This window comes from Scleropages formosus, chromosome 19, assembly GCF_900964775.1.
Source record: "Scleropages formosus chromosome 19, fSclFor1.1, whole genome shotgun sequence".
In the NCBI taxonomy this organism is placed as follows: Eukaryota; Metazoa; Chordata; class Actinopteri; order Osteoglossiformes; family Osteoglossidae; genus Scleropages; species Scleropages formosus.
Window position 1 is genome coordinate 18,069,492 of NC_041824.1, and position 26,168 is coordinate 18,095,659.

Genomic DNA, 26,168 nt, shown 5'->3' on the forward strand with positions numbered 1-26,168 from the left:
TGGCAAAGAAACATTTAGCTAATGCTTTTCTCCAAAGCCACTCACAGTGTTGAAATACCTGCAATTGCTTACCCCATTTATACAATCAGGTAACTTTTACTGGAGCAAAGGGGTGGAACTTTAACTTACAACTCTGAAGGCAGCAATTCTAACTGCAATGCTATCTGCTGTCCCAAATGGACAGACAAAGCAAGTAGACACAGTACCTTAGAAGACCATAGACCACAGTCACAGTCTTCCTCTAAGGTGTTGTTTGGATATCCCATGTCCTGTGTTGTTTCATTTTCATTTGAATGAATAGCGCACAGTTCCACCGAAGTTCACACCAAGCTGTGTATGCTGGGAGAGAACGCTGTGTCATTTTGAACGAATTTTACTCATTATTATCTTCTAAAACAAAAACAAGATAACCGCAGCCACACGCCCTGGACCTGCAGTTGTTGCGACCTTTAGAAATGTGAAAGCTGGAGTGTGTCAACTGCACCATAGAAAAAACCCAATGTTAACTACAATTTGACTATTACTACCAGAGTCCATCACAGTCTCCCTGGTCAACACTGTAAAATATGACCTAAGCAACTGTAAATAGGCCATTGATAATAGGGGGTCATGTGGATGGCGGTGAAATGAGTCCACTGAATCAGATCTCTACGCAGCCAGAGTCACTCAAAGGGAACTCTTCAGCCTGCATGTCTGAGCTGATAAAAGCTGTAGGACAAGAAGCCCAGAAATCTGTTTGAAGAATTTCCTATCAATTACCTTCTCCAGAGACACATTTATCGCAGTTACCATCTTCCCCGGCACAGAACCAGCCAGACCCCCCCCACTCGACCCTGCCATACAGAACATGCCCCCTGAGAGATGACAACACTGCTACGAAATGCAAAGGACTAAAATCCTAGCCCTAAAAAAAAGACCAAGATCCAGCCGCATTACCTAATCTTTTCCTGTTATTTTAGCTGAACATTTCCAACACCAGTCTCTGGGCTCCTTTACGTTTGCTGTTGTAAAAGATTTTTTTTTTTCTTTTCATAAGTAGTTCTGCTGGGCACAATTAGTGCATGTGAGGTAGAAATATCACAACGCAAATATCTCCTACGTGTTCACATGGTTTTTCACCAAGTTTGAGCTGGGCACCCCCCCAGCGAAGCCTGCAGACACAGCGGCTGAGAAGATGCTCTGTTCTGCTTCCTTGTTGCTGGTGATTTTGTCACATAAGGAGCTTTGTGAAGATGCTTTGCCCGACGTTAGTGAGTGGGTGTTAAGAGGAGCTTGTGTGCTTGTACTCGACATATCCCGTACACCTATTGTTATTTAAAGCAGCACTAACATTTGGTCTTCTCCAATATCTGAAAAAGCTGTGGATATTCATACACTCTGGTCTCTAGAAGTGTGGGCAGCACCGGAAACCGCTTTTGTTGGTTCCTCGGAAAGAGAAAAGGGATTTCTAGCCAACAATATGAGCTACCTTCAATAAACACCTTTTATAAAATGACTGGATGAAGAAAACTTGCTAAAAGGATGGAGAGTTGAGACCGGCTGAGCACGATGACTTTGAAAGTTCCTCCTGATTAAAACAGCTCTGCATCTTGCAGTGTCTTTATTTCCTGGAGGCAAAAAAATCTATTCCATTATTTTTTGTCGGCATCTCTGGTGCTTGTGATTGCAAAGTCGCTGAGTTGATTTTACTGTAGGTGGCCATTTCTCTCCATTTTAGAACCATGTGTAGGAAATAAAGAATTCTTCAGTGACGAATTCAAAAACATTATGCAAAATAGAATATTGACAAATCACCAGAACAGTTTGATAAAGCAAAAATATTTTGTGGCAAATGTGGCAATAGTGGGTTTTCTAGACACCAAAAAGTTTTTTTCAAAGTTATATTACCATGTACTGTATTACTGCATGCATACATATCCTGTACAAATTGTTTAACAGAATAATGGATGGAAGATGATGGAGTTTATCAGGAACTAAAATCTGAGTGACTACTGAGATTAATAGACAGTTTAATCTCCACTCCGACTGCAGAAGCAAACATGTTCCTGGTTAAGGGTCACAAAAAAATCATGTCTGTCAAGGTGTTGTCTGTGGTAATTCTTCTGTTATCTACTGTACGTTGGTGGCATCTTGCATTTAAATGGGATGGGAACCAACACCATGTCTGGGCAGCTGTGAGTTCCCCTCTCAGTTCCAGGAACCACTAATGTTGAAATGCCTGTCTGCATGTGTGGGACCTCCTCCCCACAGCACTGCCACACGCAGATCTAGGAGATGTGTCACCAACAAAGCCCCAGTGGCCTCCCCCCAGGACTGGCGCTCCCGCCGCCCCCTCCAGCTGAGGGTGAATCAACTAATCCAATGCACTCCAATTCCAGTCACCTGGGTGGCTTTCCAAAAGCTGAGGCACAGAACCTTACATGGCCACCGCTGTCCAGGACATGGATCTCCTGTGACTCAGACCTAGGAGGAGGAAGGCTGTAAGCTCTCCTTCTCAACTGTAGAACATTTTGGCAAATGGGTTGAGGCAAAAAAAACAAATCAGTCAACTTTTATATTTCACACAGACACACAGCTCACAGATGTAGGTTCAGACTAACTTATTTGTCTCCACATGTGAAGCACTGCCTTACATACAATAACGCCATTCATGCGCCCTCCCGCACTTTGTGGGTAGACTGACGACAGAGGCATTTAGTGTTTAGCGTGCAGCACGGAATCCAGGTCTGGCAGCTATATAAGTGCTCTAGCACCCCCCACGAAACATTAATTACAATTGCTTCCTTGGAAATTGAAAAAAATAATATGCGTAGCCTTCTAGGGTTCTCTGTTTGCTCCCCACCCAAACAGCTGGGGGAACAAACTGAATAAGGGCTTTGCTAACAACAACTATGACATCAACACATTCTCTAGAAATGTACTGAGTCCTGGCAACGCGTATCTGCGGTAAACACTGAGCAGGCAGTGGTTGAAAAGGTCACAGGATGTGAGGGATCTTCTCTTGAGACAGTCATTCGTTGATACCCCTCCTCTGAAGGGTGGCGTTGTTTGTGCGCTGACGGTTAATAATTTCCAACCTTATCTGAAATACTTGGAGTGCTGTACTCAAATTCTTTTGTTGACTCCTTTTCCGACCTCCTGAAAGGACAGTGATTACTGTTGTCACCTGTGGTGTCAACTCATCATGTTTACTATGAAAATTAAGCAGAATTTTTGGTTATTCCGAAACTAAAGAATTCATCTATATTATTTGATTACATTCATTTATTTGGCTTACATTTATTTATTTTGTAGTTTTAACACTTCTCCAAAGTGACTTATCCATTTGTTCAGCTGGGTAAATACCTTACTCAAGTGTACTACAGCAGGAGGTGGGATATGAGCCTGTTATTTGACCACAATCCTACCACAGTATATTTACTTTTAAATTATTTATTTAGCTCACCTTTTTCTCCAAGGCGACTAAGGGGGATTATTTTTAGCCTTGTATAAAACTAAGTGCTTACAGTTGTTTACAAGCGCTTACAAAAAGAAACAACAAACAAAGGCAGAAACAAAAAGTAAGAAATTAAGAGAACAGTGGAATGCAACAAACAGAAAGAAAGAAAGAAAGAAAGAAAGACAGACTGACTGAATGAATGAATGAATGAATGAATCTGAGCATGGCTTGGGACCTTCTTCTCGACATTCTGTGTCACGCAGCCACAATGTGCACATAGGCCCACAGAGAGACTAGCAGACCCCGGCATCATGGGTGAGGACCGAGACGCCGGGTAACCGAGTGATGACTAAATGCTGGTGCAAATGATCCATTCCCAGAGATGACCAAAGGAGTCTGCGGAGGACTTCTCCCCGCTGGGTAACACCCCGTCCCAAGATCCTTTTTTTTTTTTTTTTTTGTTGGTGAATCCAGAGCTCCACCTCTGCCGAAGTTGGTCATGAGTCGGGGAAGTCCTCCTGAACATCTCTTCAGCTGAGCGGGAGCGCGCGGAGCGGACGGACACGCGCTTGGCGACGGCCGCCGCGGCATGAGCTGCTAGAGAGAGAAAGCACAGCTCTATAGACACAAGGCACCTTCTTTTCACACGGCAACACCTCTAGGAACCGCCAGCAGACTGAACACACGACACCACCAGGACTTTACTCCCACTGCAGTGATGATGATGATGGTCCTTCCGAAGTCGCGCTCGGGGGCGCGCTGGCTCGCCGTGTCCGTCGTCGTGCTGGCGGCGGTGCTTCGACGGAGCGCAGCTTTCAACCTGGACGCCGAGAGCCCGGTGCTGTACAGCGGCCCCCCGGGCAGCTACTTCGGCTACTCGGTGGACTTCTACAGGACGAACCCGTCCAGGTGAGGCGCGTGCCGCACGACGAGCTCAGCTGCCCTGAGCGCGTGCCGCCGTCCGCGCTTCTGGAGCTGCTAGAGAGAGAGAGAGAGAGAGAGACACAGGCAGGGCAGGCGTGTCGTTTTCCCTCGGTAGTATGCAGCTTCAAGTTTAAAAAAAAATGTTTGAACATAACATAACAGAAAAATTATTAAAACACCCATTTAAACGCTGAACTCCCGTTCTACGCGTATACTGGAAAATATTGAATCATGTATGTGTTGTTGGAAGAAGACGCCGGGGCTCGTTAACGAATGATTTCTGACGTAAGTGAAGAAGTTGTAACATTTCATAAGGTTTCTTTCAAAAATTCTCATTTTTAAGATAAACCCGCGTGTTATATTCAGAGTGTGTTATGCAGGTCTAATAGTTTGGGTTCGTGAGAGTAAATTCGAGTACAAATTATATAATCGACGTTTAGGCTACGACGTATCCCGCTCTCAGGTAACACATGAGATCAGAAAGCGAACAACTTAGTTAAGGTTGTTCTAGGGACTGTCAGAGTGGAGAGAACGCGACGCCGGAGCAGTTACTCGTTCGTGGGGGGTGGGGTGGGGTCGTGTTGGGGGGGGGGGGGGGGTCCTCGGCATCCGCGGGTCACCTTGACCACCGACCGACCGACCGACCCCCCCCCGATCCGTTCCTGGCGGTTGTAAGAGAAACATGAGCACGAGAACAATTAACGGTTAAATCCAGTGTTGACACATGACATGATTAATTTAACACCGTGCCGCCGGCGCTGAGGACTTAATAGCACACGAATATTGAATATGAGCAAGGGGCTCGCGCTTCATCTCATCTGTGCTTCATGTGTATCTGGCGAGATCAGTGGAAGCCGCTTGAGATGGACTGTGACAGCCTATCTCAAATGTATCCCCTGTTTGGTTGTGTATGCTTTATGCATTGGTTTTTCTTTTTTCCTTTTTTTTAAAAATGTGGTTCTTATGTACCTTCACTTTGCCAATAGAAGAAAGTGTCTTACTAAAACTACTTTAGATGTGCTTGGCTGCCATAGATCAGTGCTCACTTGGTGATCAAAGTTTTCATGGATGATCTGAAATATATACTAGAAGAGTGTATGTGTGTGAGGGGGAGCTGCTGGTTGCATAGTGGTTAGCACTTTTCCCCCTGCCTTTGGATCTGAAGGTTAACGGTCGAAATCTCATCTGATGCTGTAGTACCCTTGAGCAGGATACTTACCATAAAGTTCCAGTGAAAATGGTAAATAGATCAATTGTAGGTAGCTTTCATTGTAAGTTGCTTTGGAGAAAAGCATCAGCTAATGAATAAATGTTTTGCAGTATAGCCTTTTTGCTCTAGCATGGAACAAAATAATGGTAGAAATGTCAACCCATCCCCTAATCGTCTGCTTTTATCCTCAGATTCCACCCCTGCTTCATTCAATTTAGTTAACCTTATAGAATCATGCGGACTAAATAAAGATCTTTAATTCAATGAAAAATTAAGATTGGTCCCAACATAATGCTGACTTGTGGAAAAGGTTGATTTTAACTTGGCATATACAGGTAGAACACTTGCTTGCACATGTAAGTAGTACTGTTTTTTGACACTGCAGAATTTATGCTCACGATCATTTTGGACATCTGAAAAGTTACTGTAAGTCAGATTTTTATCACTGTTACTAAAATAATTTAATGCTATTCCATGGTTTAGCCCTGTACTCTTGAGTTGTAATATAATTACAACTGCCAATTGCCATAATCTGCCAAAGTACTAATTTCTAGCCTTTGCTGGAAAAATCTGAACGCCAGGTTAATGTAAATGTGGATACAGACAATCCTTTGATGCCAGATGCAGTTGGTCTGCTTGGTTTTGTGTGGACCTAGCCTGGCCATATCTCCACAGCAGGTTTTAGGCAGACTTGCTGAGTGGGCTGTGAGGGTCTCCAGTTTCTGTCTCTTTCCTCTCTATCTTTCCAGAGACAGATGGGGGGAAGGGAGGCATGGTATCAGACCATGTCTTTCTGGTCCAGAGATCCAAGTTGAGCTGGATGATTTAAGATGTGAAGCGAGCGAGTTTAGTGTGCGGCCACATGACAAGCTGTTCACCTGGTCTCAGGATTTCATTGTTGATCTCTCTAAATCCATCCCCATGCTTACTCATCATGTTCATTTGAAGTGTCAACTTATGAAATAATGGCGTGATCACAGTTCTATGGATTACTTTACGTGAAATGGCCACCTGACCGGTAGTGGGCAGACTGAACATTTGTTTGGTTTATGGCTTTTCTCCTCAGCCTTATTTCCTTTTTTCATCTTGCCTTTGAAGAGGCTGGTAAATGGGGAACTGAAAAAAATTATACTGTATAAAAATTTTACATCAGCAGGCTCAAATAATCTCTTCTATAGTGAGTACTGAATGTGATGCCATTCTTGTCCCCACTGTGGGTCTAAGGATGGTTATTAGGCTTTGGGTTGAATATCATCCACTTAACATGGAGAACAAAACTGATGTCATAAATGCAGTACTAACCAGTGGGCCAGAAGGGAGAGTCTCCTGTTGAAAATGCCGTGTTTGCCAAAAACGCACCCTGTGGCCAGCTGTGCAAGAACTCATTCTCACTTCATCCTTTTTTCCTGCTCTTTCGCCATCTCTCTGTGTGGCTAACAGACCTCCTGGGTTTGTGCTTCTCCTAACTCCATTGTTTCTCCTGTCCTGTTTTAATAGAATTAAGGTCCTGAACAGACCACTGCAGAAGGTCGTTGAGTGCAGGGTTCATGAACTTGTGAGACTGCCTTGTCAGTTCTATACAGTGGGGGTGTTATTGATAGTTCCTTGTGCAGATGGACTGTGGTGTGGGAGGCCTTGTAAGGACAGATAGGTGCTCAGACTACCTCACTATCAACTGCCACAACTTCTCTTGGGTATGGTGAATACCTTTAAATCTTTGATTCATTAGAGTGGAGACCACCTGAGCACACTCCAGAAGGTAATGAGCACTTCATCATGTGTCTTGCAAATCCCATCGAGTGTGGAGGTCAGGGTTTTGTATAGAGTTATCCTGAGCAAAGTCATCAGGTCACTCCATCCCAGAAGATCTTAACCTACTCTAGATCACTGGTGCATGGCATGTGGAGTTTCAGGATTAGATCACATGTGGCTTAGCTATGACATGAGAGATGGGTCATTCTTAGTAGTGGTAGTTGAATTGTACCCTGATCCTTCTGAGGGTCATGTACAGTAACAATTTCCCAATTTGTGGGACTGTTTGCTTGTTTGTATTTTATATCTCTGCCTCTAGACCTCATTTCATATGTTACCTAGTAGTTTTGCCTGTCACACCGGGTGGAGTATAAGCCACCAACAGTAGTTTGCTAAAGACTTATCTATCGTCCTGTCACTTGGAGAGTTCCAATTTTTACATGTATAATCAAGAAGAACCTTAACCATACATTTCTTTATGTGCCACTGTATGTCTAGGGCTTGTCTGGAGGAGAGAGTGGGGGACTGGTTCTTTCAGCCCCTTTGCTTCCAGGTCCCTGTTTCATACTCGGTGATCGGTGTTTTCCATAGGCCTTGTGGACAATGAGACTCTTTGTGCACTGGGGTAGAAAAGACTGCTGTTTTCAGTACGGAAAAAACCTTCCATGTGACTTTTTATTATCTTTCATTTCACGTCTGATTCTACATTTTTCTTTACTGCCTAAGTTCGACTCAGTGGTCAATTGCTCAGGTCACTTATCACCACCCAGAAGTTGTAGTGGATCTTTAAAAAGAAAGAGGATTAGTTGATTTTCAGCTAGGAGGTGGTTGTATTCAACTGTTTGCATTTTCCCCCCAAGGCAAGTCTAGTTTTCTACATTTGCAGTTAATGGGGAGCTTGCATAATGGGACCCCTGTGTGTGTTCTTATCAAGGACCCACTGTTGGGTAATGATCAACCAAATTGGCCGACTGCTGTCCCTGTCAGGTCTACACCGTTTGTGTTGGCGATGTTGTTGGGGCATTGATAGGTAAATGCCATCGCATAGTCTTCCCATTACAGTAAGACTTGTTGCGGTTCTGCAGATGATAGTGGTGGCTGCTGTGTTTAGAAAATTAAAGTGGCTTGCGTTGGACCCCCTGCCCCCAACCTAAATGAAAGACAAAAGGTCAAACAGAGGCTGTGTGGTTTGAATCCCCCACCTTCCCACCTCCTCCTGTGTGGTGTCCTGATAACACTGCTTTAGCATTTCAGAGGTTGGAAGGGTGTGAAGCGCTGTTAAACTTTCTGCCTTCCCCACGGAGTAAATGAAAGGAAGTCGGGTGATGGGGAACCAGAAAGGAGACCTCAGACGCTGTCTGTGTGCCTGCTGTGGCCTTGTAAAACACTCCGCTGCCATGTTTGTGACCAGTGACCATACAGTGTAAAAATGAGTGCTGGTGAGCTGAGTACAAACCCTGCAGTGTGGTTGTGTACGGTTCTGTTGAATGAACCTAAACTTGCTGAGTAAGATCTATCCAGCAAAGCCTTAAGGGCACAGAAGATGTGCAAGGTAAATACACGGAGAAGGTGAGATTTTATATAAATGAGCACTTAAATTTGACAAAAGTGTGCAAAATAAATGTGAATGTATAAAGGGTGGGGGGGTGTTTCAGAGAAGTCTGTCTCTTGATTTTTTTTTTTTTCCTGTTTTGTGTAGGTGTTCGTTGGAGTATTATGTAGGCGGTGTACATTTCCAAATAATGAAAAACATAAAGATAGCTGTGTTACTAGGAGTGCAATATTAAAAACTGCATCAGCGACTCAGTGTGATGGGTATATTCATTGTGTATTTTTGAATGCAAAGGAATGTTACTATACTGATAAATATTTGTTATTCCTGCACATGTGTAAGAGAATTCTGCATGTTAAGTTTTATTGTGGTTATTTTATTAAACACGGAGTTGCATTATATGTGACACGCCAAGGATCCTTGAATTCTTTTAGTTCGTAATAGGAGAAGCAGCATGTAGCCAAATGGAGCACTTGGAAGGAATGATGACGATGATGTTTCAGCACATTGTCACACTGGGCAGGTCTGAATGAGGCATGGCAATGAAGGCTTTTAGGAGGGTGTGGGTCTGGAAAAATCTGGAAGATATTTTGTATTTAGACTGATTTTTTGATTCGGAAACTTTGAAGGTTCCGGGAGTGACTTGTCTGAGTGACAGAGGGCGTCTTTTTTTTTTTTTTTTTTTTTTTTTTTTTCCCCCCCTCTTCTTTTTTTAAATTATGAATGTTGAGGAGGGAATTGGTCATTCTACAAGGGTTTCCGCTTCTTGATGTGAAGCTTTTTGTTCCTCTTGATCGTTCTCATTGGTTTGGTCCTGTGCAGGAGTGTTTCTGAAGAGATTTAACAAGGATGATCAATGGGAGATGGGGAAGTAAACATGATCTAAGTTCCTTGTAATAGAGTTGAGTGATCAGAAATGAAGAAAAACAAGAGGATTTGCAGGTGACACCAGGACCGGCATTTTTCATTGCCTGGAGGTGGATGGCCTCCACCTGGAGTAGACTAGTATCCTCTGGGAGGAAATTCTTTCACAGTGATACTGAAGTCCTGTGGATATGTGTGGGGTTGTTTATCCGGTGATCTTTAATGGTGGCACATCAGTGAGTTTGTTTACAGTGGATCTTGGAGCCATTCAGGAGTCTTTTACTCACAGGAAGCGTGAAGATTTGAAGCTCTGTGCCTGATTTCCTTCAGTTATGTTGGTTATCATGAGCTCTCTGGAGGCACTTGATTCATGAGGGCCAGGTTCTCTGTGCAACCACTCCTTTTACCCATAGTTCCAGTCTTTTAAAGGCTTCATTGCAGATCAGGTGTGAAGATTGGGTCTCTTTTTGCTCTGTCTCTTTTCCCAGTGTTAGATTTTCCGGAAGAAAAAGGTAGCACAGCAATTTGTAGTGTATGTTGTGGGTGGGGGCCCACCTCACTTTGCTTGTCCTGAGCAAGGAGTTGCATGTGCCAACCTGGTCTTCTTTGGAACAGTCCAGAAGTGCAAAGAGTTTCCATGACACATGCATCATGGACTCAGTTCAACTCTGTGACATACAAGTTCTGTAGCTGGGCACTGCACATGCTCATAGTGATAAACTGGCTCTTGGCTGCCATTATGGAAGTGGTTGGCTGTTGGTAGAAAGGACCCTCAAAAGCACCTCTTTGTGCACCGTAACCGAATGATCGGGTGATTTAAAGGAGGTCGTGGTGATCACTTCATCGAGGCAATGTGAGTCATTGTCCATAATTGACACTGATTTCCTCCTCAACCTGGCTTCTGCCATTGTCTCCACCGACTTAGGGTCAGACCCATGAAGAACCTGCTGTCTTTACAAGCTTCTTGAGTCTTGTCAGAAGAGAACTCCTCCCCCAGGCACACAAATGCATTAAAGATGACACTGGTGGTGATGGTGTGGTAAAATTTTTCTATCTGTGTTAAATGGCCTAAACCTTTTAAGAACAGCTGACACTGTAGATGGAAAGTTCTTCTTCTGTTTGTCTAGTTCAGCCTGTCCTCCACCCCTCAGTGCTAGGACTTGGCATACACCTTGAGTGGGAGAACAGTTATTTCTGTTTAGATCTCTAGCAACTCTGACTCTTTGGGGGGGATGTTTCCAGATACAGGAGCAAAGGTTCAGTTTGGACTGTGGCCATGCAGCATGAAGCTAGCAAGAACTCTTCTAACTCAGTTTTGGAATTCTAACTTGTGACCTGAGAATACCTCAGTGTAATAAAAGTAATGGTGATTATAAGTTCTTTCACTTGAGTTTCCTAGAGATTGGGGTGCTTCTGGTATTTAAAAGTACAAGGCTTTATTTGATTGGGTCTTAAATTACTCACAAAGGGGTTTGTTTTGAATGTCTCAAAATTAGACATTCCTTAATGTGTCTTTTGAGGTCAGGTTCACACCAGAGTTGCAGCACATACAGCCTCTTTTTTTTTTTTTTTTTTCCAGTGGGAGCCTTATGGTTGGAGAACATTAATTTCCCTTCACTGCATTTCATGAGTTATAACTGAATTTCAGTTAAATTGATCACCTTTAGGATCTTGTCTAGAAGTCAATTGAGTATTTAAATTTTGGTACCTTTGGCATTTCAGTCTGCAAAGCGAATGTTTTGACAAACTGCAATGTCTCCTATTGTGCAAGCCATCCTGTCCAAACTGAAGTGCAGGGAGGTGAGGTGTCTACAGAGGCCAGCTTTCTGCTGCTGAAAAACTAAACAGTTTCCGCTGGCTTTAAGTAATTATAATAGCATTCAAATGACATAAGCATTGCAGCTGGGAGGAAGATTATAAACCATGGAAGGGGGTGGGTGGGGAGACACAGTCCAGCCAATTACCTATTTGGCCTTGGTTGTAAGCTCCTTAGGGAGCACTTGAGCAGACAGGACCCAGTCGGTCATTTCCACTAGTGACTGGGCTTGTGTTCCTTAGTGGAAATGATAGATTTGTACATGTGTCCTTTTTTTAAGTTTTGCTTTCTCCCTCTTAAAAAACATAATTAAGTTAATTCATTATTTTCTTTGTTTGAATTTTCTGCTGACTATAGACCACAAATGAGGGCTCAGGCCTTGACTATAATTGCTGTCTGCGCAGCCAGTGTTTACATGGTTTTAACACATACAGTCTGCATCGATTAGTTTAATTAATGGCAAAAACCTCAGTCTGGTGGTAAAGATGTGAATGACTGGCTGCATTTTTTTAATTTATTTTTTTTTTAAAAAAAAATCATGGTATGAAAAGTGGGGTCCCCAATTATGTGAGTCAGTGCAAGGCCGCACATTTTTTTTCCTTCTTTTGTCTACCCTAGTAAATCACCTAGTTTCCCTAGACAGAAACGAAGCTGTCCTCAGTTTGCAAAGTTACTCAAAAATAAATAACATAGTGTTTAAAGCTTTTACAGCCATTTTTGTGAATATTCTTGTCCATATTTCTGTTCTGCTAGATTTTGGAGGCCTTAATGGCTCAGATCTTAGTTCCTGAAAGGCTTCTAAAAGTACAGTCTTCTTACTTGCACCAGTTTTAATTTATTAAATGTCAGTGTAATTTCAGTGAACTGAAAGGAAAAAAGTAAAGCTTGCTGAATTTTGTTGGCAGATGTTGCCAAGAAATCCCACTGTGGTTTGAATGAGTCGGGTGCCACAGTGATTTACAGGACAGCATCAGACCTTTAACAGTTGTGGTGTCACACACTTCTCCCAGCAGCTCTGTGCTTTGTCCCTCAGGGTTCGAGGAAGCCATTTCCAGTGTATGGCTGGCAATCACACTCAACTGTTTGCTCTGTCACTGATTGCTGGTCCTCATCCAGATGCCTTGTAGACCAGTTCTGAGCCAAGATAAAGACCTGATAAAAACCCATTAAAAGTTAATTGCTTTTATTTTGGGCTACTTCAGATTTCTATCAAGCACTTATGGTTGGGGTGGGAACAGGGAAAGGGGCATTTCAAGTAAGAAGTGTAGTGACATGTGTATATGGGTGCATCTCACTGGTTGTTTTACAGAAGTCTTAGTACTGTATTTTCTGCATCAACTACACTGTGATTTGAGTTTGTGTGGTCTGTTTAGTTTTTAAGGGAAATAAAGACAAATGTATAGGCATTTGCCTGCATTTGTTAGTTGTGATACAATTTATCGTTACCATTAGTATTTTATACCATTCCAAGACATTGTCCCTGGAAAAGGTGCTCTTAAAAGTTAAGAATTGAAGTCTTTGGCACTTAGAGCACAGTTAATATCCTGAACATGCTTGAGTATGAGTGGATGTGGCATGCTGCTCTGGACCTGGGCCTCTGTTCCTGTGGTTCACTGTAAAACAAGACAGACCCTAGGTTGGCACTGTAGATATGGGCTTCCCAACCTACTGCTACTCTTCACAATCCCAAGATTGTAGGCAATAATCCAGTATCGTCTCAATGTCCATGGAAATAACCTTAACTTTTGTAGGAAATTCAAAGTCTTGAGTGGAAAAAAGTCTGCCATGGAGATATCCCTTGTCCTTGTAAGCCCTCGTGTCACTGGCTGTCTCTGTGTGATGAAGAGGTAGGCCAGCAGACCTTGGTTTGTGCTTCAGATGACTGAAATACAGGATGCTTTCAAACAGCCAAATGATTATAAAAGGCTATAGAAAGAGGAAAAATTCTTGGGTAATTGACTTCTGAAAAGACAGAAGACTTCTGAAAGTTCTGGACAAGGTGCTCTTTTTGCTACTTCTGTACATTAATGCTGGGCTGCTCTACACTCAGCCAGTCTTGCAGTTTTGACAGTTACTACCAAATTCATCTCCTTCCCTTAACCTCCCTTTAGGTTCAGACACACTCCTCCCACGCAACATCACTGTCTTTCACTGGAATTTTACCTTACTGATACATGCAGCTGTACTGTTTCCTTCCATAACTGGAGCCTCACTGGCCTCAGCTTTCTGGTCTCGATATTCCCAGTACAGCTTTATAAAACCTATAGTTGTACACATTGCTGCCAAGACTATTTCCACAACAAAAAACAAGTTTTTGTTCACTTGTAGAGTTTAATATCACTTTTGTAGAAGATGCTTAAAAATAATCTGGATAAAGAGAGCCTCTGTGCTTTTTAGCCAAGGGCAGGAAATACTGCAGGCTTCCTGTGTTTCAGTAAGCCCCCTCCCTGGGAGGGCAGTCTTAATGGCAAGATAATTGTGGCATGGCAATGAGGTCATGGCTGCATGGTACAACTGTCAATCCAGCACAGTCTCTTCAAGTTACAGAAACCAACAGCTGACTGCGGTGGGATGTCCAGAGGGCCATGGAAGTGCTATGAACTAAAACTTTTAACAGTAGGGCTTTGGGAAGAGGATCTTTTCCAGAGTGGTCTTTCCACTGCCTTTGCTGCAGAGCGTCGTCTCATGACTCATAGACTCGGCCTTCCCCAGACACCGAGACATTTTTGCTCTCAGTTCAGTACTTCCATGGAAAGCAGAGACATTGAGAGGCTTAAGTGATGTGTGCTTGATCTCAGTGACACTCATGTACAGCCTTTTGCTAAGGGTTACACAGTTGTCCATCTACCTCAGGTAGTTGCTTTAAGGTAATCTCGAACCCCCAACCCTCAGAATTCATTGTTCTTCAGCACCTTTTTAAAACCATCAGCAGAAAGATGCAACCAAATCAACTGACTGTATTAAAGAATCAGCGAGGGTGACGAAATCCCTGTTTCCTACTCTCTCACGTTTGTCTATCATTATTTACAGTTGTATTTTCAGGAGGCCATTGTCCGGCAATTGTACAGTATGTCTTGTGATGTAGTGTCTGAGATTTCCGCCTGCTTAATTTTTTGCTGGTGGTGCTGCTGCCAGATATTGACTCTTGAATTTGTAACTGTAACATTCAGACCCTTTTATTTGCTTTATTCCACTGAATCAGAAACACTATCAAATAATTGTCAGGGTCCCCCCCCCAAAGCATGTTAATCTCCCTTTGAAGATGTTTATGAAGTGCTTCTCTAGACCAATTATATGGATGATAGAATGCTTCCCTTGTTTGCTTTCTTGCCATCTCTGGTTAATATTTACAATGGTGCCTGGCTACCTCTGTTGCTAAGGTTTGCCTGAGGCAGTCCAAGTGAAAGCTGTTGTTGGGCATCCTGTGACTAAGAACTGGTGACTTTCTGCATGAAACAGTTCTAACCCAACAGCAAGAGGGCAAAGTAAGATTTGGCTGCGGTGAAAGGCCCCAGTATGAAAAGCAGAATTGATTCAATGCTATGATTTTTTTTTTTTTTTTTTTTTTGGGGTCTGGTATCTGATGCAACAGTGAAATCGACTGTGAACTGATTTTTTTCCATTTCCAATTTTAATCGCACAATTGAAATAAGTTGTTAGCATAGTTGGACCCGAGGATCTGTTCATCTTCGTCTTAAGTTATATTACCACTGAGGTTAAGCTGAAGTCCATAACGCACATGACAGGAAACTGTTAATACATGTGGAGTACAGAAATTACATTAAGAAAATTCACTTGTAAAATTGGGTAAAATCCCAAATTTGTGTAAAAGTAGGAAACGGGTTGTTTTTTTGACTGTTCTGACCTGTGTAAGCTCGGTGTCAGTGCAATATTCTTTGTGTTAATACCCAAGAATTCTATATTGTGTTCATTGTCATCTCTGATTTGTGCAGTTTTATTGTGCATCATTTTATTTTGCACAGTTAATTCCCTCGGTTACACTTGACTAGGGTGTCTGCACTTGTTAAGACTTCTTGGTGCATGGCACGGTGAGCATGATAAAAGCATAAAAACCTAAATGGATGAGTAAGGGTAACATATTATAATAACGTCAATATATCTGGCATAAAACCATGGTTAGCTGTCTAGTTCCAGTACTGTGTTAGTTTGCTGTTATTTTTGTTTACCTTTTTGTTTTATTTTTCTAACAGTGTCAGCATACTGATTGGTGCTCCCAAAGCAAACACCACTCAACCAAATATCACCGAGGGTGGGTCTGTGTATTATTGTCCCTGGAGTCTGAACCAGCCATACTGCAGTGCCATCATCTTTGACCTTGAAGGTAAGTTCCCCCCCCTGGACTTTGGAGGATTACATTTATCCTTTGCTATGCCATCCTCAATAGAATGTTCTGTCTGTTAATATTTGCCACCTATAGTTCCTGTAAATGTAATCCACAGTTATCCTCTGTTGGTGACTTTGACAGTTCAAGGGTTGGTGCTTTTTTTTCTGACTTTGGGTCAAGCTGTGTTAAGTATCCCTTAGAATTTCATTGGGTCAGTGCCTGTAGGCTGGTCGTAAGTGAGATTTTACTGTGTCCACTTAATGAGATTTCATCCCCACGCGGTGTGTGTTAGACCAGAGTTCCATCAGAACAAGTCAGTGTTGAAGTGCAAAACAGGCCGTTATGAGGTCACAGAGGCTAAATTCACCTGGGCTAATGAAGAAGAAGGGGGCTGGATTTTAGAAACTAATGGAAGTCTGTGCTTGTTGCAAGTTGATGCTGACAGTGCATGCTTTGTGTGAGAAGGCCAGGGTCAGTCTTACCAAGTTCTTTTAATACCAGACAAAAGATTTACTGGGTGTGGAGACTGAGGAAAGGCGTAAATATGATAAGGGGGGAAAAACGCATTATTTTATTTTAGCTGACTTCTTGGCCCAGTCTCTCATTCATAAATCTCATTAGCAGAATGAACTTCTTTTCAAATTAAATGACACTGATATATGTATTGTAAATCATAATTTTTAGCGTGGTATCAAAGGAGAAGTGTTGTTACTAATCTATTAAATTACTCTTCAGACACTGTAGTGATGTTATTTGGTGAGCTGGTGGAGTATGCATGATGCATGTTCTGGCTGGGCACTGTAACTGATGTTGCCAGTTAGTTGCTTGGCTGCTGACCTAGTAGAGTCAATTGAATGCTTGCAATGAGTCTAATCTGCTAGTGTATGCGAGTGGTGAATAGTTGTCTAGCTACCCATAGTCTCTTCATCAGGCTGCTTCACTATATGCATACATTAAGAAAAGTATCAAATTTTAATTAACTTCTTTTGCCTGGTTCAATAAGAAAGCCTTCTGTAACATCAGAGAAGGATGGTCTCAATATCACAAACACCTGGGAATCAATGATCCAGAGAGAGGAATCTGTGTCTTGCCAACATAGCCCTCAATCCTCCCAGGGCTAGCAAACCCAGTGACTTAATTTAGTCAGCCATTTGTCACTGCCCTAAATTTATTCTGTGTTGCACCACACCCTGATAATTTGCTTGCACACCAGTTTCAGTTTAGCTCTTCCTACCAGCACATCTACACATGTACCACAAGTCCCTCCAAGTTCAGTCCCACTGGCACTAATCAGTCTCTTCATGAGTTGCTCAAGGGTCAGTGGATTGGTGGAAACACTCTTGACTCCAATAGGCCTTTCCACACACATCCCCATGTGTTGACCTCCCATAATGAGTGTGTGTCCGTCCAAGCACTGAGTAGAGGGCTATTGTGTAGAGTGTGTCGCACGTTTCTCTCACCACTCCTGCTAGCGCCCCTATCAGGACATTGTGTGAAGGCCTTTCCCATGACTTGGCTGGCTGTCCTTGCCACAGTAGCAAGGCTATTCCTGAGCCCGGCCTAAAGGGTCTTTTCACGTCTGCTACTGTCATGTTGGATGAATCAAAACCTAGCGGTTTTGTAATAAGTGGTAATAAAGTGGTGACGCAGTCCACAAGCACATGTGCAGGACCAGCATGTGCACCCGCTGACTCTGGGCATCAGGGATGAGATGAAATGCGGCACGACCTGGCTGTTGCATTGTTCTTTTGGCTTCACAAGTAGCTCCAAGAAACCATAAGTATAATGTGAGTTCTGAATCATATTGAACTGTGCTCATTCTCTGTCCTCTTTTACAGAGGAACACAAATGACAAATTGACCACTTTTTGGTCACTGATGCAATGCTTTCCACATCCTCTCTTCACTCCATTCAGAATATATGGTGCTCATCTAACTGATTCCTGCTTTTAAACCTGGTGCTGTCAGGAATCCCACGATTGAGATAATTTGAGGGCACAAGTCACGTGGGAGGAAAAAATGCATATTCAGAAGCAGGGAGCAAAATTTTAAGCTAAATTTCTTATGGGAGAAAAAGAATTGTTCTGGATTTATTAATGTAAAGAGGAAGATATAGCTTACTCTCTGTGTTTGGGTATTATGTTAATTGCAATTGACAGTACTACTTCAGAATTTCATAAATATGTGTACTGTACCAACTATCCCTGCACGATGTGTTCCTCCCCCACAGAGTTCTCGCATAAAAGACATCCGTTGTGAATGGGGTCAGTCCATCTGATGAGACTGAGTCTCTGTTTGCTTTGGCCACACGGACAGACAAAGGAGAGAGAAGTGGTCGGGAAGGCAGTCTTGCAGACAGTGTTTAATGTTACTGAAGGCCTTAATCCCCTTGTTTTCCTACCCATGGAGTGGGAATCAAAGCTCCCTGGGATCGGGAAAGTGTGCTGGCGGAAGTTGATTGATAGGTGGCTCAGGTGGGAGTATGTCTGGCCTTCTTTTTCTTTAACACCTTGCTTGTTTCCTTCCCAAGACAGGAGAGTCGGGTGCCCGTGTCAGGAAAGCTGAGGACTGGGCTTTTTTCTTGACGCTTACCATGATGTTCATTGGAACATACCTGCACTTTGGGTAGCAGCACCAATTTCCATGACCTGCAACATGTCAGAATCCTCCCAGAGGGCTCTATTAGTGAACTCTTTTACAGTGGTAGTCTGTGGTTGGATTTATTTTGGGCTCTAGATGGAAGAGATACCTTTGTCTCTTGCTGCTGATATGGCTGAGGAGCCACCTGATGAATGAATAGTAAGACGAGGTCCATTGTAAGTCAGAATTCTTATCCTTCATCTGTGCTTGATTGATCAGCAAACCCAAAGGCTAGATAACTTTGTAAAAATCTGGAGCCGAGATATGGTTCTGATGGTCAGGTCACGTCGTAGACAGACCTACAGCTCAAGCACATGACCTGGGCATTTTGTGTGACATCCAAGTGCTGGTCCTAAAGTCTTTTTTTTTTAAAACCTTTGAGCTTCTAATGTTTTCAGACTGAGGGACATTGTTTCCTGACTTTCAATGCCTTTCTTCACGGTGAAATGTGCGAGGTATGGAAAAGTCTCATGAGAGGATAATTGGAATGACAGCCGAAAAACATGCAAGACTTCCTCAGGAAATATAGGAACTGAAGGACCAAACTGGTATTTGTGACCTTTGTTCTAGTACAATGTTGTGAACGTATTGCTTCCTTGCTGACTCAGATCCCTCTGTTGTTCCTGTGTACAGGAGATCGCACAGCTGAAATCAACGACACAGCCTTCCAAATGGACTTCAAGTCTCGCCAGTGGTTTGGAGCCACAGTACGAGCTCATGGAAACACCATACTGGTAGGATTTATCAGAAGAGCTAAGGGGAATGCCAAAGTAAACAACTTGGAAATCTTACTATAAGAAATGTCTGATACTCAATTTTCTGTATGGACCAGCCTTTTTCAGGGTTCAGTGCTAGAGTTAAGGTGCACATTTTGGGGCCTCTCTGTATATACCATAGGCCAAAAACGTGAAGGCACCTTTAAAGGAGTGCAATGGGTATAAACATTGAACAGAACTTATTTTATAATCCTTATTATTACAGATATCTTACTTTACCAGAGCTTGTGAAACCTCCATCCTGCTAGTGAAGTATATAATCTTTCTTAGTGTTTAGTCCTAGTCTAGGAGAGCAAGTCAAAGTCAAAATGTATTTTTGGCTCATTACACTTAATGGGGAAAAAAATGTATTTTGTCTTTACACTTGGTGATCCAAGGAAATCCTTGGCTCTTAAACAAAAGTTGTGACATTGCCAAACTAGGAGTTTTCTGCCAGCTGCTTCTGATTCGATGATGAGAATGGGATGTATTAAGGGTTGCTGCTTAGCTTCTTTTCCTGCAGTGTTCACATGTTGTTAATGTGTATACGTTTAGTTGTTGCAACCATGGCGTTTGTCTCTCTCAATTCTGTGGCATGTTTGTGGAGCATTATCAATTGTTCCTGTATCCGCAAATGTCCCGCAGGCTTGCGCCCCTCTGTACTACTGGAGAACTTTTAATGATGCTCCTCACTCCGATGCAACGGGAACCTGCTACCTCTCAACAAATAACTTCTCTCGCATTGTGGAGTACGCCCCATGCCGCTCAGGTATAGCTCTGCTGGGCTGTGGTGTGTGGTAAAGAATGGTCTTGAAATAATGCTATTTAGAAGTAGAAGGAAGTAACAGGATGAGAAGGTGTTTCCTTTTTCAAAATCGATGAAAAATTTTGTATAATCATTCCAATTTTTGCTTTCAGAAAGAGGTGATCGTGAAGGCCAGGGTTACTGTCAAGGAGGATTTAGTGCTGATTTCACTAAGGTAGTGTCCTCACAATCTGTCTTTTTTCCACTCAGATTGTTGGCACAAGTGCCTGTGAAACATTTTTTTTTTTTTTTTTTGAAGGTGGCTTTTATTAGCTTTTGTCTACTTGTTTTACAGAGTGGTAAGGTTGTTCTTGGAGGGCCTGGCAGCTTCTACTGGCAAGGTGAGCACATGAGATGAATCTAAGCTTTCTGATGTTTACTAAATGAAGTGTTCTGGAGATCCTTCTACCTTTCACAGAAAACTCAAGAAGTCTTTCCCTCCCCTCCAGGTCAGGTCATTTCAGCAACAACAGAGGAAATTGTCAACGCCTACTATCCTGGTTATTTCCGGTCATCTGTGATGGGTCAGATCCAGACCAAGCAAGCTCAAAGCGGTTATGATGACAGCTATTTGGGTATGGCAGCTTCGTGTGGTTTTATTTTTCCTGCAATTTTATATTTGCATGATTTTAAGTCTACTGTATTGTAAAGACCACTATGAGACCTGTCATTTGTGTTCTCTTCCAGGCTATTCTGTAACAGTTGGGGAGTTCACAGGTGATGATGTGGAAGGTAAGTTTTGCAGATAGAACCATGTTGCTGTTGTGATATAACTTGGCTTAGAGCCCTTTCTGAGCACATTTTCTTCAATGAATATGCTCATATATCAGGGCCAAGTCTGAGAGCTGGTTTCTGACTACTGCAAAGGTGCAGTAGTGAAGAGAATTGCGATGGTCTACATCTTTCCATGTCTCCGTCTTTTTTTCACTTATCTCTTTGTCTTACAGATTTTGTGGCAGGCATCCCAAAAGCAAAGTCACTCTTTGGCATGGTAAGAACCCAGAAAACTGAATGTTTTCTTCCCCTCTGAGAATGAGATCAATGAAATGGGAAAATGTTTAATGACCAAGGAAGATTGAGACAAAAACAATGATGACTATAGACAGTGAAGAGCGTTCCTGTTCCATAGGCCTAACCGATCAATGAAATTGCTAAATCATTTGTCTTTTTTGGTCCAAATCAAAGCCTTATGGTCTTTACATTATGCTCACCACCAATGATACCACATTTATTTTTTTAATAATATCAGTTACTACATCTGTGAAACTCTGTATTTGCTTCCTGTAGGTGTCTGTTTTAAATGGAAGTGATCTGCGGACCGTTGTAAACCTCACTGGTGAACAGGTGAAAACCTTTACTTGCTTTGTATTTTATTTACCTCTCACTTTAGGGATGTCTTGGATGCTTAGCCTTTAGAATCTATATCTGGGTTACTGGGTGCACACCCTGTAACTTTTGCTCTTCATTCCTCTGAGAAGTTGCACACTGTGACTGATTTGGAGTTTTCTAGTTGGGTTTGCTTGAAGACAGTGTGTCAGAGCCACCCCGGTGTTCTCCATGGAGGTGGGGGAGTTTCTGCTTTTCTGAGGCTAGTGGAATAAAGTGGGACCTGCTGAGCCACATATGTGACTTTAGAAACATCATGTGCTCTCTGATATTTTCCAGATGGGTTCCTATTTCGGGTATACTGTGGCTGTCACCGACATTAACCATGATGGGTGAGTGGGCGGGCAGCCAAATGGAGGCATTGCAAAAGGGGGATGCAATACAGGAAGACCCTCTTTTCTGAATCCGAGACACATTTGTACTGGTTATCAGTGATGCTTCTGTGGTAGACTAGCTATGAATGTCTTAAAAAGACTATGTTGATGTTATGTGGGTTCTAGCTGATAGCTCAACATGGGTGGGAGGGATGTGAATAACTTAATGTCTCTCCTGTGCTCATATTTTCTTTCCTTTGGTGTCTTGTACTCAGACAAGATGACCTACTGGTTGGTGCCCCCATGTTCATGGTTCGAGGCTCAGGTGGTCGGCTAGAGGAGATGGGCCGTGTCTACATCTATCTGCAGTGGAAACCCCTGGAGCTGGAACGTAACACTTCTCACCTGACAGGGACACAAGTGTTTGGACGGTTTGGAAGTTCCATTGCTCCACTTGGGGATCTCAACCAAGATGGATTTAATGGTGAGGGCTTTGCCAATCCCTCTACCATGTCAAGTTAGCATTGCAGATGTTTCTTACTGTTTTTCTCTACAATGCCTTTCCAGATGTTGCAGTCAGCTCTCCTTTTGGCGGTGAAGACGAGCAGGGATTGGTGTTCATCTACAACGGACATGCAGATGGACTTAGAGATATGCCCTCTCAGGTTTTAGTTGGCCAGTGGGCTTCAAGCACCATGCCCGCCAGCTTCGGCAGCGCTATCCGTGGAAATGCAGACCTCGACATGAATGGCTACCCAGGTAAGGTGACAGTTTCTCTTAACATAGTTTTCTGCTCTTTCAAACGTTCTCTTAAGCTTTTAAAGACAATGGCCTTTGTCCTTCATTTTTTGTCTTTGCATATTTAACTATCTGAATTCTTCACCCAGAACCATCACCATGATGGATATCAGTCTGATTTCAAAGTTGGTCATTCCACAGAGACAGTGCTTTTGGCGGTGTCTGATGCTCTCTAGTTGGCTAGAGCCGCCTCCCTCTCCTTGATCTGTCTGTAGCATTCGACACTGTCAACCACCGGATTCTACTGTCCTCTCTTAGCTTGGGATCAAAGGAGCGGCACTAAAATGGTTCGAGTCCTACCTATCTGACAGATGCTATCAAGTTGTCTGGCGGCGCTCCTGTTCTCCTCTGCCTCTCTCAACCAGTGTCCCGCAGGGCTTTGTACTGGGTCCTCTTCTCGATCTACACCTCCTCCCTCGGCCTGGTCATAGCCTCCCATGGATTCAAATATCACTGCTATGCTGATGATACCCAGCTCTTCCTCTCCTTTCCATCTGGAGCATCAGACATTTCTGCACACACTGCTGCCTGCCTGTTGGACATCTCTGCTTGGATGTCTGATCATCACCTCCAACTCAACCTCTCCAAAACAGAGATTCTTCACCTCCCAGCTGGCCAGCCCTCCTGTCACGATCTATCAATCAAACTGGACAACTCACTCATTTTGCCTGCCTTCTCGGCTAAGAGTCTGGGAGTGACAATTGACTCAAGTCTATCTTTCTCTCAGCATATCGAAGCCACAACCTGGACCAGCAGATTCATCCTGCATAATATCCTCAGGATCTGTCCTTACCTCATAACTGACTCTGCCCAACTACTTGTCCAGGCCATGTTGACATTCCATCTAGACAACTGCAACTCTCTATGTGGCCTTCCCGCTACTGCTATCAAACCTCTGCAGCTGATACAGAATGCTGCTGCATGAGTTGTTTGACTTGCCAAAGCGTTCTCATGCATCTCCCCTACTAATTTCTCTGCACTGGCTTCCTATAGCTGCCCGGATCAAATTCAAGACCCTGGTTTTAGCCTACAAATGCATCACTAGAACTGCTCCCAGCTATTTACAAGACTTGATGAACCGCTACACCCCAGCCACACCCCTTCACTCATTTACTTCTGCTCACTTGGTGGTCCCGTGCACGATATGCAAATACTATATATTGTGTTTTGGTATTTTACCAAGATGGATAGTGTATGCATTTATCCATAGTATTTTCTCTTCCTTTACTACAAAACTTTTATTATGGTAACCTAGTTCTTATTCCCATCGACTGTTGAAGAGAATCCATTCCTAAAAACCTGTGCAAGGGTCAGGTATTTTTCATATTGCTGCTGGACTGCATCTTATAAAACCACGTGACAGAATTCTTGTGTGCGTATCTCCATAAATAGTTAGCAATTATTTAATTAGAAGGTAAAAATAATTACATGCTTAAATTTGCTTGGCATCTACTGGAATTTGTTTGTAAGTACAAGGCTTGTGTGGTTATGTAAAAATAAAACACTAATTATTGCCCAAGCTACGTAATCTGTAGCTGAGTCATGATACTTGCTTAATTATTTTATAAATGACAATAATAATAAAACATTTGAAGTTGATTTGGAAAAATGTACTGTATTTCTTACAGCGAGTGATACTTGTCCGTTCTTGTGTTGTGCCTCAGATCTCATCGTTGGCGCTTTCGGAGTTGACAGTGCAGTGCTATACAGGTAGGTCACATGAGCAGCATCTTTTCAAGATATACACAGCTCAGAGGTCTGTGTAAGTGGATAGCCAGGGAGAGGTGTAGTGGGCAATGGGGGTGGGATTTGAATTCATTCTTCCTTATTTGGCACCCTGATAAGACCTGGTTAGGGTGGCAGTATGGAGGTACAAAGCTAGAGAGCACCTCAGTAGATCTTATGATCCAGCCTAAGCATTCTCATCGTCCCGTGTCTGGTCTCCCTTTTGGCAGGGCCCGGCCCATCGTCCATGCCAGGGCCACCCTGACCGTGTACCCCAGCATGATCAACCCAGAGGAGAAGAACTGCCTGCTGACCAACGGGAATGAGTCCACCTTTGTATCCTGGTACGTGGCTGCACTGCCTCATTGCCGAAGTGCCGCTGGCCCAGATGTTTAGTCTGGTTGTTATGGATCATACTTGATGCACTGCCAACAGGAATTTCTTCACTGACATTTTCAATGAAATTTATGGAAGTGTAACCGGAGAAACGGACAAAAGCCATCGTATTTTAAGCAAAGAAGAGACTTATCTTTTGCAGGGACTGAGCTCTTGAAAAATGTTGTTTGCAATCAGTAACAAAATAATATTTGTACATGAAAGTTGTCAGTCTGTATAGAACTCTGAGGAAACGGTTTTTGGAATGAGAATGTAAAATTTTTTTTTTTTTTTTTTGGTCAGAACTTTCTTTTACAGGCAGCTGATCAGATTCTTGTGTTTCAAGACTGAAACACTTTTTATCTTAGTTTGGACTTCTCTGGTAAATCAATTCCTTTAAGCACCTTTTTACTCCCTAAAGGAATCTTCTGTGTCTTGTGATTGTTTGTGTTGCTTGGCAACTATAAAGCATAGGAGGGAGGGTTGCTTGGGAAGTTGAGTAGTGGGATGGAAGAAGTGTGCTGAGGTGGGTTTGGAGTTGGTTTGAATAAGATATTGTTTAGTGTTGTTACACATCTGGGATACATCAGGAGACATGTGTTTGCGCATACACACCCAGACCCTCACCCTGCACTTCATACACACTCAGTCTTTGTATTTAGATTAATTCAAATTTTGTTAATTGACTGAATACTTTGGAAGTTGCCAGTTTCAGACTTCCATGAGGTTCACTCTATGCTATGCAGCCCTCCTGCTTGGTTAGGTAAATGTGGACGCCAGGCAAGACACATAGTAAAAATTCCATTTCACCATGGTTGGCTCCATTCCACAGCTCCAAAGGAACAAGGGATGGAGGGAGCTTTTGGACGTGGAGCGCGTGTGTCTTTCTGACTGCACGCAAAGGCGACTGATTTTTTTTGCATAATTTTTTTTCTCATATGTGTGTGTGATATCTTTTGCATCTGCAGCGTCAACCTAAGCTATTGCCTCGCTGCCAGCGGAAAGCACGTACCAGAAAAACTAGGTGAGCCATCTTGGAAGACACCTCCAGCTGATACCCATTTCAGTTCAAGAACGCAAAAAAGCTCCTTTGCAATAACGAGTATACAGTACTGTTTAGTTTAAAGTCCAAGTTAGAACTGAAGACAATTGTTTTAAATGGAAGTGGTGGCATGCCTCCAGTAGCCTCCACTGTTTGTGTGTATATGTCTGTGTGGGCGTACGTGTGTGTACAGCACGCATCTGTGTGTTAGTGCATGGCATGGCTAAGCTCCTTTCTCTCTCCGTTTGTCTGCGTGTTGGTGGCCACAGTGTTCTTGGTGGAGGTGCAGCTGGACCGGCTGAAACAGAAAGGGGCTGTGAGGAGGGCGCTCTTCATCGACACACGCCAGCCTGTCATGCAAATGAACATGACCTTGTCAAAAGAGCACCCACAGTGTTACAAAACACAGATCTACCTGCGGGTGAGA

General features: G+C 43.0%; 1 protein-coding gene across 1 annotated transcript in view; it reads left to right on the forward strand.

Moving 5' to 3' along the window:
- The first annotated feature begins 3,685 nt into the window (after window positions 1-3,685).
- itga5 (integrin, alpha 5 (fibronectin receptor, alpha polypeptide)) overlaps window positions 3,686-26,168 on the forward strand; it is a 44,970-nt gene continuing 22,487 nt past the window's right edge. Inside the window, exons 1-17 of the mRNA XM_029246214.1 lie at window positions 3,686-4,348; window positions 15,769-15,899; window positions 19,175-19,275; window positions 19,942-20,065; window positions 20,215-20,276; window positions 20,397-20,442; window positions 20,551-20,676; window positions 20,789-20,833; window positions 21,049-21,092; window positions 21,389-21,445; window positions 21,767-21,819; window positions 22,077-22,285; window positions 22,369-22,560; window positions 24,264-24,309; window positions 24,555-24,668; window positions 25,668-25,723; window positions 26,011-26,162. Of these exons, the coding sequence (XP_029102047.1) occupies window positions 4,158-4,348; window positions 15,769-15,899; window positions 19,175-19,275; window positions 19,942-20,065; window positions 20,215-20,276; window positions 20,397-20,442; window positions 20,551-20,676; window positions 20,789-20,833; window positions 21,049-21,092; window positions 21,389-21,445; window positions 21,767-21,819; window positions 22,077-22,285; window positions 22,369-22,560; window positions 24,264-24,309; window positions 24,555-24,668; window positions 25,668-25,723; window positions 26,011-26,162 (1,749 nt within the window). The 5' untranslated portion in view covers window positions 3,686-4,157. The remainder of the gene's footprint in view (window positions 4,349-15,768; window positions 15,900-19,174; window positions 19,276-19,941; window positions 20,066-20,214; window positions 20,277-20,396; window positions 20,443-20,550; window positions 20,677-20,788; window positions 20,834-21,048; window positions 21,093-21,388; window positions 21,446-21,766; window positions 21,820-22,076; window positions 22,286-22,368; window positions 22,561-24,263; window positions 24,310-24,554; window positions 24,669-25,667; window positions 25,724-26,010; window positions 26,163-26,168) is intronic.